Source organism: Netta rufina (assembly GCF_964035555.1).
Source record: "Netta rufina genome assembly, chromosome: 8".
Classification (NCBI taxonomy): domain Eukaryota; kingdom Metazoa; phylum Chordata; class Aves; order Anseriformes; family Anatidae; genus Netta; species Netta rufina.
Genome location: NC_140131.1, coordinates 13,826,939 through 13,842,364, shown reverse-complemented (window position 1 = coordinate 13,842,364; position 15,426 = coordinate 13,826,939). Strand labels below are relative to the sequence as shown.

Sequence of the window (15,426 nt, the reverse complement as noted above, 5' to 3'; positions counted from 1 at the left end):
GTTACATAATATTGTTTATGCTGAAACAGATGAACTTCGGTGTCCGATATACACTGCATGCAGCATAAATACATACAGAAACAGTCACTGAAAAATATGCATATGCAAATATAGATATAAGTACTGTATAAATATAACAAGATATAAGATTCTCTTAATTATCCAACACATTAGAATACCCTTTTGAGATAATTATATTGGAGAGTTAGCAGTTAAATTCTGGAACATGTCCAATAGTAACTCAATTGAAAGCAATAATAATGGTTCCTTTAAAAAAAAATGGGTTTAGTATTATTTCATTGATTTTTCATATGACTACTCATGTCAATATGACCTTCAGAGTTCAAGCCATTAAGAAAAAATGACTATGCTGAAGTGCCACCATAGCTTTGACAATTAATCATTTGGTCAGCACTCTCTAAAGACTCCTAAACATTTATATATATAACCACTGGTCATGCTACAAATTGTTTATAAGAATTTTCATGAAATGTATCATGAATAAGAATGAATAATGACAGATGTTATTCATTCTTTTGATTTTCGAACTTTGCTGTAAGGCAACGTAAAACGAAAGGAGAAAAGTTCTTACCAGAATAATAAAGGTAACAGGCCCAATGAAACTCCAGATAAAATAGTTATCTACATGGAGCCAGCAACTACGGTAGAAAAAATAAAAAGAGATCGAGAAGTGAACAGTCCAATGAATTAAAAGTGCAGAAATATTTCTTAGTCTTACAACTTGTCGGTAAACAACAATAAACAGTACACAGTATCACTTAGTCCATGGAAAATTTTTCCTAACCTGTAACTCTTCTGATGAGTCCAGTTTAATAACACCATTGAACATCAACGTACATCATCAGAATAGCTAACGTAGAAAGAAGAAACAAAACCAAAAACTAAATGAACTCTCTCTTCTTCTAGTTAAAAGGTTTGGTCATAGGTGTTGTCACTGATTACTGAGTGTAACATCTTTACACTTTTCACAAGTTTTCCGTGACATTTTAGGAATCTGCTTTTAACTTTGTATCATTGTGCTTACTCATAGAGAATATGAGACAGAAATTGTTTAGATGACACATTTTTCTGAAAAACAATCTGTTATAAATGAAATGCCCCAACTGGGAGTTGGACATGAGAGAAAGAATGTATATGACACCAGACTAAATGACGTGTAAACCTATTACGGCTGACCAAATGACGTGTAAACCTATTAGGGCTGACTTCATTTAGTGATTTGTTTTTCATACAGTTCCCTGCTGAATCGCTCTTATTTGTCTTTCATCAATAGCAAAATCAAGCAGCTTTCTTGTAGTCAACAGTCTCTTCCCATCCTGTAACTAATTTCATCAAAGGACAAAGTAAACGCTACTGGAAGGCAAGTTCATGCCTCCAGCAACTTAAATCCTCAAAAATGCTTTCTGTCTACATTCTGTCACTTCATATATGTATCTATATTTTTATAAATAAAAAGCAGTGGCTAATTTTAATCCTGCCCTACTCGCCTGATAAAATGTTATCAAAGTTAACTATATGGGTTGGAATATTGTACTATCACAATTCAGGATGAAAGTTAGCTAAAGGGCCAATTGAACAAAAAGATCTAATGAAGCATTAGGTTAAAACTGGGTGGTTAAGCCCATAGATACTTTAAATTGAGAAGAATTTTTACTTAATACACATTGAGGCCCAAAAGTTATTTACTTTTTCAATTTGTTTCAGGTCAATCTTTTGTGCTAAAAGAAAGACCATAATTTAGAATTGGTCTCTCTAGAGTAAAAATCTGCTGAACCTAGAGAATTACAAAAGACTTGATTGTAATTTGTGCACTGCATTGCCATTCTCTTACCAATAAAGCTTCAGATGGTATTTTAGTCTGTCAGGGACCCTCTGACAGCTAATAGGCTTAAAAAAATTATTCACTTGAAAAACACTCAGGTCACTCGCAATTACTTACGCTTTCTCTGTTCCGTAGCTCTTATAGTCAATAGCTGCTGAGACACCAACTACTGTAGCAGGGAAGAGGTAGCCAGCAACGTAATAGTACTTCTTCCTAGAATATTCACTTTCAAATACTTCTACTAACATTAGATAAAGCTGCACTCCTTCTAGACACATCCAGGCAAAGGCTGCCAGGAAGAAAAAGTGTAAGAGACCTGCAAATATTGGACATGCAATCTGAAAAGAAAAAGAAAGATGGAAGTATGAACCACAAAATCTTTACATCATTACATCTCTAATCAAATAGGGTATAATAGAACAGCATATACATCTATCAGAGATCTTTCATAAATTCAGGAGCATTTTCCCAACCTGAAAACACATATTGAACATTTGCAAATACTAATACATTCACAGAAGCTGCAAAAAGGAAATTAAGCCAAACAGTATGAATGCAGATATGAAAACCACACCCTTACCCTCCAATTTTCACTTATACAGCGGTTTTCATTTTTATAAACAACGCTTTAATTTTGAAATTGATATGGTTTTAGGGCTTGTAGTTTAGATTATCTGAAGCATGAACAGTTGGTTCTAGATGCATAATGTAATACTGCTTATGTAAAATTATGAAGCATCCATCAAGTCACTTTCATCTGATGTAGTTTTGGAAGTTTCTACCGTCATAACAGAAATCAGTGTGAATTCTCTCCTCTATAGCTGAATTCTGGATGAAACTCTAACAGATTATTAGATTTCAACACAATGAATTGCTTCTGAATGACAGAATTAATTTCATGAATACTGACAAAAAGCCTGCATGAATGTGCAGTGCAAAAATGAATAAATAGATAAGTACATCTCTGTACTTATATATATATGAAAAAATTGTCAATAGTTGTTGAGACTTATGAGAATATACAGAGAGAACATACGTATGTTACTGGTATATCAACATTTCATTTCAGCTCCTCTTTCAGAAGTTTAAACCACCTGCTTCATTAATAGCTGATGTTTCTCAATGGAAAATGAAAAGCAGTGCTGTATGTGGGAAATTAAGGCCACAGTGATATTTTTGATGAATGCAAATACTATTTATGAAAATGTCTATCTTATTTTCACTTAGAGCTTTCATTTCAGACTTGCTGTGTCAGAATGCTGAAAGCTTGGCAGTGTTGTCTTGTTTTAATTCAAATCTGTTTCAGTCATTTGAGAGAAAAAGAACAGTACACACACAGAAGCCTTACCTTGTACTCTGTCTTATCGATGCCTATTAGGAAAATGAACTCAGCAATGAATAGGTTGATACAAAGATTCTTGTGAATAGTGTTACGATCACTTTGTAGACCACGGAAAAAACAGAATGTGAAGATGCAGATGGCCAGGCAAACAAGAGAGATGACAATTCCCACCCAGGTGATGACAGTGAGGAGCAATTCGTGCACTCCATCTTTGTACTAGAAATAACCAAGAATGGAGAAAATTAATATGACTCCTTATGAGCATAAACAAAAATCTATTTTAACAGGTAGCATCTAGAAAAGTTACTTGTTCATTACATGAGATGGACAAAATGTATTCAGTAATTTCTCAGTCTCAGGTCAGCTTCCCAGAAGAACAAGATTAGGAGAAGTAGAAGAGGAGCAGGTCTAAGAGCAAAAGATTATTTTAGCCAGATTAGACAGCATTTTCACTTTTCCTATGACTTTCTGTAAACTTGTAAGGCAAAAGTAATTGGTGACACATAACATTTTGAAAGTACCACTAGGTTCTGATGAAAAGAACTTTTGCTGGACATCCTGTAAGCGTACATGTTCTTTCCTACAAACCTGCAACTCCACAGTGGAGAAGAAAGTGGTGATTAATACAACCATTAGGACAAAATGCAGAATATGTTACATATGTAATTTGACATCTAATCTCACATTTAGCTAAAGACGGTTCCTTCCTTCAGTTCCAGCAGAATCATTTTTGTCATCTCAGTTATACCTTCAGTGACCCTTCAGAATACAGTAGATTTATGAAAAGTCTCATTTCCTTGCAAATATTGCTTCCTCTAAGCCCCCTGCCATCCAGTAAATGCTTTAACTAGACAACAGAATTTCAGAGTATGAAAAGGCATTTAAGATATCATCACCAACCCTTTGACCTTCCTGCTTTAAAAAGAGTTGGCACTTGTGCTTGTGGGAACAGCCTGCACAGCTGCCCCCCAGTAGTCTCCAACTGTAATGCAAAGTCTGTAAAATGGTTTTAAGATGGTCACTTACTTTAAAGTATGACTTGAAGAAGTCTCTTGTCCTTCCTTGTCTTTCTGTTATCTTACCTGTAACTTTATGAGTGAGAATGGAAAGTGCTATGGAAAGCAAATTGTTTTGGAGTAACTAGGTAGAAGCTATAAATACTTAAGAAACTTCAGCAATTTTGTATCCTGCTGAAAATTTAAAGCTAATCTTTGAAAGTTTGTTTCCTGCTGATGGCTAGTAATATCATTACCTACCACAATTTCCCGATGAGCCATAAGAATTGCAAAGTTGGTTAGGTGACTGCAAGCACATGTTGTATGAGTTTTATTTGTGTCAACCAGTTTGCAGCCTTGAGTTGACCAGTATCCCATCATAGTCCTCTCTGAGTAGTTCCAGAATGAACAATTTGCATTGAAATAATTGTCAGGCTGGGAGATAAAAGGATAAAATAAAATCAGGATTTTACACACTAAGATGGCAATAACAATTGTTTAATATGTGTAAAGGGTAATTTAGATTAAACTTTGCACGTTTCGGACAATAAAGTTTTTCATCAGCAAAATTGTGGACTATGTTATACAAGGAAGACATCTAGTTTAAAAGGGACTTTATAGTCCGAAACACTCTAAAGTATAGTCTCAATTACTGTAGACCCAATTTTAAACAATTACAATTTCCATCTTACAATTTTATGCACCGGTGGTACATTATAGCCATTTTTGCTGTCTGTGAAATTAGGACAGCAAATTTATTCTGAAGAGATTTTTTTTTTCCTGTAACTGAGAATTTGAAAATATGATCTTCTTTGATTCTAACATTTGGTCAGGCCAAAGTCATGCGAACAGACATTAGGAAAAATTTAATTCTTCAGTGTCTTATCTATTTGGATAAAAAGCAATCAAAACAGACTTATAAAAAAGGGCAAAATGGGAGGAAAATCCAACCGTATTTTCTCTGTCACTGTGCTATTTACTTTCCCCATGTGAGACATGAAAACAGACAGGATCAAACAGAAGAGCAAAGAAACATCAAATAAATTATCATGAAAAAACATATACACAAATTTAAATGATTAAAAAAAAAAGATATAATATTTCATTCTTCATTAAATAAATTCATTTTAAGCAATTCTTTTGTATAGGCTTCCAGAGCTTGGTCCAAATCTAATGTAAAAATTTTAAGTGTCATTTAAATTTGCTACATCAGACAAACATGAATCTTAACAGTTGTTTTCTACCCTGCTACTAAGGTAAGAGTTAATTTTTAGTTAGAAACAAATTAGTCATTTACATTTTCATGTTGATTACTGAATTAGCTTTCATTAAGAATACACTTAAGTTCTAATAATCACTGAACCAGGCTCATTTAATTTTATGTTCATAGACTTAACTAAGCTCATGTTTCTGACCTAGACCAACATTTAAAATTCAAATGGAAAAAAGGTTATTTTTCTGCATTGCTTTTCTCTCTTGCTGATTTTATGACCTTCCCATTAATTCATTAGCATAACTCACATCAATGTGTTCCAGAGTAAAATGCACAGGATCAGTCAGGTACACCCGGCTAGACTCCTTGTTGATAGAGGCTGCAATGACGTGGGAGTTGACTGCAATTGTACTGTTCCGCCCAGCAAAGTCACTGCCCAGCTTTATGGTTGCATTTTCAGTACTAAGAAAACGCCCCAGACTTTTGTAAATGATGAAAACCAGTTTTGCTAACCCTACGAAAGAAAACAAATCCCATCATCACACCATAGAGAATTATACAGAAAAGCTGCAACCTGTAACCCTAAGGAGTGGAAAATAAGTAAACAGAGAGACATTTTCAGGCTACGGATTTGAAGAAAAAAGCCCAGGTACCCGCTATGTTCAAGAAAAAGCCACAGAGCAGTTTTGTTGTGTTTTGTTTTGATTTTTTAACTAGAGGAGGTAATGTAGGTTTTATAAAATGTGATGGAGTTGCAGTGCTATGTGCCCAGGACTCACCATTCCTGCTGTTCTGTTTCACAGTGCTTGCAGAGAGCTGAATCGAGTTGCCTCCTTTATTGCCCTGAGGAAATTTCAAGTCCTGCACCTGGCCCTCAGTAATGAGCACTGCAACATCCAAAACTAAGCAGACCCAAGAAAAAAAAAACAAGTGTTAAAAAGGAAGATGCAGAGATAGTCTTTTGGCCAGATTGCAATACGCCAAATGACAATTATTTCCCCCAATCTTTATTTAGTTTTCTTACACTGCTGTTCTACATTTGCCACCAGAAAGACAGATCTGTACCGGCATGTTTCAACTACATAGAGTTAGTTTCTTTAAACTTTAATTAAACCTCGTGCATACTACTAAAATGGCAGTATTTTAATAGTGAAAACACAACATCAAACCTTGCTTTAATGTGTGCCACCAAAAAATCCACTTAAAATACCACGAATACACATATTGCAGATAAACATTTATTTTGAAGCTTCACACGACTATGCAGTATCCACAGATTTAGAGCTTCAAGTATTGATTTAGATATAAAGAGGTTTTAAAAGTCAGCAAACAGATGCCTAAGTATACCTATGCCATGTATTTAGCTAAAGAGATATTCATATCTAAATATATATATATATTTCCTAAATATAATTTTGTATAAAGGTTGATAGGAAAAAATGTATTGGTTCCGCTAAAAAACAGTATTGAAATTGAAAATTTAGATCTCAGACAGTCAGTTTTAATTTCATATTGCAATGCATACTGAGCAGCTTTCATGGGATTATCATGAAAGAATGAATTTCCTGAGATATGTAAATTATATGGGTCAGAGTGGTCAATTTTTTGTAAAATATCTATGTTACATTAAACTAGTTTAATTATCAGTCCATAGCTATAAACTATGGACCTACAAAAGGAATTTAGGAGAGCCATTCCTCATTCTCTAAACCACGTACAAGTAAGTGTGTTGGGAATTCAGCACTGGTCTATTCAGATTTGCATGGCATCAGTGATGCACCACCAGGATTTGACGGTAGCTTATCACTTAGGAAGTGATGTTCAGACAGTCTACTGAGCTCCATGGAACTACATGTACATCCTAAGTGTGATGTCCAGGTCTACACAAAGGTGCATCTTAGAAATGTCTTAGAAAAGACCTTAAAAGGTCTTAGAAATAAAGGTCTTACGAATGAAACATATGTAGTTGGGAAAAAGATTTTTTTTCCCATGAAACCAAAGTACATTTTTTAATATAATTTAGAGGAAATAATAATGGTTAATTTCTCAGATAACTTTCTGCAATTCTACCATCATTCCTTCAGAAACAACTTTATACCAGGCTATAACACCCTTCCTGATCTTTTCCCAGTATCTTCCTACTCAATAAAAACTAGGCAGAATCATATTCTACAGTTACAAATATGGAGACATTGAAACGTGAAAAGTCTCATTTCTGAGTCTATTCCAAGTCTCCATCTCGGTACCCCTCAAATTAGCAGACTTTCAGCTTCCTTGTACTTCACTGAGACTACATTCATCTCTGTAATAAGATGAAGGAATTTTAATTTTATGCATAGCAATGATTTTTGCTTTAACACATCCCGTGTACCAATATTTGCACATCTCTAATACCAAACCCCTTCATTTCTCTGTCACCACTTAAATTCCAAATTATGCTCCAACTATCTTCAGCTATTTTGCAGTCTCTGGAGCATAACTATTCTGCATTATGGGAGATGTAGTCCACTGAACACATTTTTACCTGAAGACAGTCATGTTTAATATAAACATTTGGCCTATGCTCTGAGTGCCTAAAATATTTAACTGGAAGACTGCATTGCAAAAAGTAATTTAAATTCATTAGGAACAGATTATGTATAATAGAAAAGCATTTCCTCAGCCCTACAGAAAGCAGTTACCTCAAAAAATCCATACTTTGCCATTTAAGTACTCTTCGTATCTATACATTCTGCTAATGATTTTTCAGTGGTAAATCAACTTTGCAATATCAACTATTTTACGTTATACACTGTATTAATGATACTAAAGAAGAATGCTAATTTTGTTTAAGTAAGCAAGAAAAGCATTTCTCCTCTCCTCAGGAGCAAGTCCTTTGATACACAGGCAGGTAACATATAGCTTTCTAAAAATTTTGTGCAGCTCACCTTTCAAAGAGCATATGGCAACCCAGAATATTTTTTCTTGTTTTTGTGGAAAGCAGTGCACACGACTTTAATTAATACTTGAAAATAAATTCACTTACCAATATTTTCTGTGGGCATTGACACTCTGGTTGGTTCTAAGAGATTATCAGCTAAGACAAAAGCCCCTTCTTCTAATGTATCAAGTAGCATTGTGGCTGCATGGGCTTGTTCTGAAGAATTCATGTCTTTCCAGGACTCCAGTGCTTCAGGCCTGAGCAGGTTGTCCACTGTATCAACAATTGCCTGCATTCATTAGAAAACTATCATTAGGTCTGATTGCCCTAGGCAGCTGGGGAAAATTTCCAACATTATCTGGTGACAATTATAATACTTTACTGTCAGAATGATTTACTGTGATTTAATGGCACTATAAAACTATTTTCAAAATAAAAATATTTTCCATCCCCTTGCTGGATAAGCATTAATAGAAGTGCAGTTAGCCACTAGCATTGTGTAGTCTCTAAGTGGTAAACATGCAGATTTGACTCGTCTCTTGTCAAATATAAAGACAGCTTTGTTAATGTGCTGAAAAAATATAAAAAATAAATGCCAGAAGTTTTGCCTGAAGCTTTCATCTTAAAGTTAATGTCAAAATATATAACTTATATTTAAAAATACTAATGCCAAAATTGGCATTCTGCAGCTTAGGCTAAAATGGCAATAATTCTCTTCTGGAAACTTAGCACAACTCATGCAGCCATGGTGCTGTAAACTACTTGTCTATGACAAACTGCTTTCTTTATTACAGGAGGCATGAAATGAAGCTGACTCGGTGGATATAAATTAGCCTGGGCCATTCTCACTCCTCCTCCTGTTCCTGTACCTGTTCATAGATACTTAAAAAGATTACTAACTCCCATTCCTACACAAAGGTCAGTTAAAAAAGGAAATCAATAGAGCAAACAAGATGTCCACTGACTGCCCCTGTTATCAGAGAAGGCAAAACTGAAAAACTGAATAAAGCTGCCATTTTAAGTCTTTCCTGCAACAACTCCATCATTATGTTTTAAGGTTCATTAAGCTGCATATAAAGTAACAGTAAATAAGGAAGAAAAGAATTCAGAGACATGATTACATTATTTTTACAAAATAATCCAATCAATCACAGTAATCAGTTAATCAATTGAAGGCAGGCTCTTACATTAATGCATAATGTAGCTGTGCATTGAGTATGCCATGCATTGCTGAAACACCCTGTTTACTCTGTCCCATTTACCGAGTCATAATGTGTCATTAAGCATATATATAATGTGTTTGATCAATTTGAAAGTATTGGGAATGGAAACAGAACACAGTGTACAAACAGAAAGATGTTGGTCTGGAATACTACATTGTGTAATAGGAATAGGAAAAGTTGGTCAAGGCTATTGTCAGAGCAAGATTAATTAGCCTAACCCATTTTAATATCCTCTTTCTGTCTGCATTGTGAGTCACCATGACCTTCCTGGCAGGTGGAAGATACTTCGAAGTGGCATTAAAGCCTTTTTTCTTTCTCTAATGGGAGACAGAATAGTCAAAATGCTCACACTGATACTGCTGCAGCCATTAACTAGAGTGGAACAGAAATTGGTCTGCAGAGGCCAGATTCATTAGTCACCAAGAAATACAGATTGGAGCCTCTAATCTGAGGTACAAATGAATCCTCTGTCACAAAGTGGGAACTTGCTTCCTTTACATAGTGTAAGTCAGCTTTTGATTTGTCATTTCAAGAGGTTTATTAGTCTTATCTAACCAGAGAAGCCCATTTGAGATCTACAGAAAATGACACCAGTCAAAAATTAAGGTTGTGGCTATGGTTTCTTATGTGTCTCCATCTAGTGCTGATGGTATGCATTTATTAATCTGAAATGCTTTTTGTTTATTATGGGATAAGCTAACTCTGCATTTTTCCTGTGGTAAATGATCACCTGTCCAATAAGATTTCTGAGGCATTTTCTCCACTCAAAGATGAGTGGGAAAGTAGGAAGACCATGTGGCCCCTCTGATGCATCTGTTGAAGCAACCCAATAATTGCTCTTCTCATGTTAATGTTTACTATTGAAAACAAAGAACGAAAATTCAGTCTAGTAAATACCTGCTGTGTTTCCTTTTCCTATTAAAAAACAAACAAACAAACAACAACAACAAAAAACTTTCTAATAAAAAATATATATATATATTATTTGAGAAGTGAATTTCGCTCCAGATCTTGGCCTCCTTTTGTCAAATTTTTGCCATAACTGGACACCTCCCATCTCTTTCCTAAGCTGCAGGATAAAAGTCTGAGTGCCTGCTATAGAGAGGTGTCTCTTCAGTAACTGTCTGAATTAATTTATTATGTTGCAAAGCATTTTAAAGTTCTTTTCAAAAATTGTTCTTACATTTTATCTCAGAAGGTACAAGTGAAAAACAGTATTTTAAAAGAAACTTCAAAAAAATGTGCAATAAAAATTTTCAGAGACACAGATACAATCTATCCTAGGACATTTTCTTCTCTTATTCACAGGCATGAGGTGGCATTATTTGCATTGTATCACAGAACAGAAGCTGGCCACTGTGGGCAACCATTTTACCAGAGAGGAAAGAAACTGAAAATTGGGCAGCAATGTTACATGTCTTTCACATAGCCTGGTTAATAGGACATGTGGCATGTATTCTACTAGTAAAGCTAGTTTGTCCTAAAAATGTATCCATTTAATACTGGAATCACTGAATCTGGCCTTTGTAACAACTCTTAAAATTGTAAGAAGGATCATTTTACTAGGTATAGGAATGCACGAAGAACAAAGTAGGCTACATAATGTATTTTTCATGCAAGCAAATTAACTCTAAACAGTCTTTGATATACAATACTACCAAGCTGAAGTAATTTCTGTTAAGTTGCCAGTTTTTTCCTCCACCAAAAGCTGTATTATGTGAGAGATTTTATTTCCAATTCAGATAATGACTATTTCTCCTCTTATACTTTGGAACAAGTTGAGGTAAAAGACGTATAAACTTTGACCTTTTTTTTCCTGAGTGTTATACCTGTGCAAAGCCAACATTTGTACAGTTGATATGGGGCACAATACACATTTATCAAAGACTGAAATACATAGGATCATGCAGCAAGATGATAAAGCGTGGCAGGTTGCTGAAGCAGGGAGAAAGCAGGGTGACAGCACAGGAGAGATACCTTAAGGTAAGCCCTGCATGTCTTCTCTCGTTTTTGGAGCTTTTTAGTAAGAAAAAAGAAAATCAGAAGTTAGACACATTCTGGAAAGCTTCAGAGATATCCAAAAATTAGTCTGGTGTTTTAAATCCCTAATTTGAACTACAAAGATTCTGGATATTAATTTAGTATCCGTCCAATGATGACTACAGAAAAACATCATACAGGAAACTTTTTTCCCAACCAGTATACAGGTGCCCAGGTATTTTTTCCCGAACAGTGGGATTTGTGTGAAAAGGTCAAAGGAGAAAATCCCTGTGTGGTCACTTTATCTGTCTCTGGGAAAACTCTTTTAAGGGTAGCTAGGGATTGTAAATTAAACTATTGCCAAGACAACGGAAGAATGCATGGAGCTCTCTCTATAAAGCAGGCTAAAAAAGTTTTGTCTATAGCTTCTTGACTAAGCTGAGGCAAGGAGGAGGCCATGAAATATAGCATTTCTTCTGAGAAAAACAGGAATGGTAACACTTTTATGATTTCTATCTAAAACTGTAAGACATATTTTTTTTTCTCTGAAATGTTTCTCTGAGCATTATTCCAGATAAAACCTAAGTCTTTGCATTTTAGATATGTCTTGACATATAAGATCAATTATAAGCGATGTTGGTGTCTTAAAAAGTCTAAAAAATTGCTATTATTTCGCAGAAGGTCAGATTAAGACAAAACCCTGCAGCTATGCTGAATCCCACTGAGTGTTCAGGATGTTCAGGGTTAAAATGATCACTGGATAAAAATACTGATTTGGTACAGAATTTCTGTAAGCTATTACCCAGCTCTCTCATGTTATTTTTAACGTATTCCAGATTTTAATAAGGGACACATAGCTGTTTTTGAGTACCAGTCAGCTATTGTGAATTTTATCTTATTCCCTAAAGAAAGTAATTGCAACTTTCTGCTATGCATTTACTGTTGTTTTCTCTTACATGTTTATTCCACAACTATAAGTACACAGGAACAAAGTATAGATTAATATTTCTGAAAGAGAAAAAAAATAATCAAAGGCAATGGTTATCCCAGCAGGAAGATTTGAAGGGAAACGTGTACCTTGTTATAACTCCTTCCTGCTGAGTCTTTTTCACTGGGCCGCAGTTCCTGCAGCTGAGCATCCAAAATGTCCACAAGCTGCTCCATCAGCCTCACTGATGAACTAACATCGCCAGCGAAGACTGGTCCTTTGGTGTGTTTAGCCAGTTCATTGGCCAGACTAGCTGCATTTTCTCCACTTCTGATCTGAAATGACAATTTATATTATCTCAGCAGGGTCCCTTGTTCTGCTTGCGGCTCCTAATTCCAATTCCCCGCATACCTTTGTTGTGGTGAAATAACCATTTACACATACATTGAAATCTGCAACTAATTGAGACCAATAACATTCTCTTTATCTCAGAAGATTAAAGGTTCTTAGATCCATGACACACAAAAGCAGTTCTTAACAGCCATCAAAACAGAAATCAGGCTGGGACTTTTGGGCTAGATCTTCTATTCATCCTCACTTTTATTTTACTGCCATTATCAGACAGTAAGAAATCTATTTGTTCATAGTAGTGCTTGAGGCATTTGAAAGTCAAGTAGCCTGGTACTGACAACAAATTATCCAGTTTTCATAAACTCAGTAAATCTCAGTAGGGAGGGAAAGCACAGAAAGTGGCTCTGTGTTTTAATCATACTGTTATTAATGCACTTATACAAAAATCTACTTATTACAGCGTAATTTTCCCCAAACCTAAAAACCTGGTTGCATACCAGACTTTTTGCTATGTGGTTTATAATATTTGATTCATTAAGCAAAGATACTGGAAAAGCTACTTTGCTTTAAAACGTGATGAAAACATGTAAGCACAGACTCAATACAATTACTTAGTGCAAGACTATGCTTAAACATACTTATGAACCTAACTTTTGGTAAATATTTCACACACAAAATGCTCATAACTCTTTCTATTTCAAATGAACACAGAGTAATAAAGACGGTTTCAACTAACTGAATTATTAATGCTTGCAGTTTTATCCTTAGTCACCAGTGTACATCAGATAAAAAGGTTTCAACCAACCTTCTGAGCCAGCTGATTTACCCAGTGTGAGGTGCAGTTGCTAAGATCGGGACCTTTGGGGTTCCACGTTCCCGTTAAAACCACACAAAGATATGAGGCAGTTCCTACAACAGATGTGGAAAACTACAGTGAAATTGAAACCATTTTTCTGCATGCATTCAGGAAATCAGCTACAATGTACTCCTAAGCAATGTTAAATTCTGAATGCCGCTAATGTAAGTAGTTGACAATAATTTACAAAAACGTATGGAAATAATGTAGATGACGAACAGCAATAAAAAAGTCAGTGAAAAGTACCAGACGTTTTCTGCAAACAAACAAAAAGCCCTTGATTTTTCCTGGAGCTCATCCAGAGGGGAGCTCATAATGAGAAAGGCATCTGTAAGCATATTTCACAACAGTCCCCAAGCAAAGACCTAAAATTTGACCTGGATTCTCAAAGCATATGTGCAAGGTAATTTTGCATCTACGTTCAAATGCTGTTTGTAGATTAGAACTTGACCACTGCCTGTAGGTACTGCATTCTCCAACTAACATGAAAAAATCATGACAGACAGCTTGAGATTTAAAAAAGAAATCGTCATCAGAGTGGCACAGTGCTTTTGAAATGACTGCTTGAATTCAAGACATATTTTTAAAGGCAATACCTCGTGTTCCTTTGGGGCAAGGGCGTTCAACCATCATTCCTCTTTGTGTCTGGGGCCAGCTAATCCCCCTGGCCTCAGTTGGTTCACAGAATCTCTCTGGCAATGGGAAGAAACTTGTCACAGGAGGAATTTTGGTTGTGGAAATGGGTGGTGGTGGCTTGGGTCCTCTGCTTCCTTCCTTTGTTCCTCCAGCTAATGTTGTGCTTATGGGGCCTTTCTGAGATGTAGTGCTAGTGGTTGACACTGTGGTTTTGTACAGCTCTGCTGAAGAAGTTATTGTCACTGCTGTAGTAGGCACTGCACAGAGAAAATTAGAGTAATAAAGAAGTGAATGAGTGAATGAGTTCAGATTTTAAAAGTCCTTTTAATGTTATTTATGTTATTTTAATGGATTCTCTGGTGTCTCCTTTTCTTTACCTTAATACTGCACTTTTCTTAATGTTATTCTGGGTGCTTAAGAATTATTTTCCTCCCAGCTCATACCAGTATGAAGTTTCAGAACAATCTCTAAACAATCTCTTCTACAATAACAATTGGTAGTTACATTTCTAAAAGCTGAAAGGCAGTCCTACCAAGTTATCAGTACATAACAAATATGCTCAGAGCAATTAATGATTACTTAATCATTTCTGCAGAAGGAAGGACTGTATGGACAGAACCATTTGAATCAGCATGCCATAAACAATACAGTTAATACAGTTCAGCTTTAGCAATAAAGATAGTGGGCTGTAAATAACTGGACCGTAAAAAAAATATAGACCCAAAAACTTCAAGTCACCCACAACACACCTTCCAGGAAAGTAATTCTGATAACATCTTCCTACCCAGCAGCCATTCTGCTCGAGTGAGCTGCAGCATGACTGATTAACTCCAAGCAGCAGAAATGCATAGCAGGGAGGTGGTGGTCTGGTGTTTGAACATTGCAGGTTTTAACATCCTTTCTTGATAAAGCAGATACGAAGACATGACTCATGCAGGCCAGTGGCAAGCACCTAGTACAACCTTTCGTGCAACACTAGGACTGGTTTAGGCCAAATCATTTCTGTCTGAGACTCACAGTGGTTCACTTCACCAACCCCCGTGAGAAAGGAACTGCTGGGGCTGGGGAGGCGCAGCTGGGCCTGCTGCATTTTTTCTGAGGCTTTGGAAAGGTAGCACTAGTCAATACTTGTGAAGATA

The 15,426-nt window shown here is 35.7% G+C and overlaps 1 protein-coding gene across 3 annotated transcripts in view; it reads right to left on the bottom strand.

The window, feature by feature from the left end:
* Positions 1-15,426, bottom strand: part of ADGRL2 (adhesion G protein-coupled receptor L2) — a 158,423-nt gene that overhangs the window by 21,372 nt on the left and 121,625 nt on the right. For 2 of the 3 annotated variants that reach the window (XM_084291350.1, XM_084291351.1), the window contains exons 7-17: positions 14,248-14,544; positions 13,601-13,704; positions 12,594-12,779; positions 11,514-11,552; positions 8,419-8,602; positions 6,173-6,295; positions 5,702-5,907; positions 4,442-4,615; positions 3,192-3,401; positions 1,961-2,181; positions 593-659 (exon numbers count right to left, since the gene is read on the bottom strand). In XM_084291350.1, the coding sequence (XP_084147476.1) occupies positions 593-659; positions 1,961-2,181; positions 3,192-3,401; positions 4,442-4,615; positions 5,702-5,907; positions 6,173-6,295; positions 8,419-8,602; positions 11,514-11,552; positions 12,594-12,779; positions 13,601-13,704; positions 14,248-14,544 (1,811 nt within the window). The remainder of the gene's footprint in view (positions 1-592; positions 660-1,960; positions 2,182-3,191; positions 3,402-4,441; positions 4,616-5,701; positions 5,908-6,172; positions 6,296-8,418; positions 8,603-11,513; positions 11,553-12,593; positions 12,780-13,600; positions 13,705-14,247; positions 14,545-15,426) is intronic. The other variant, XM_084291352.1, reaches the window with a different exon arrangement.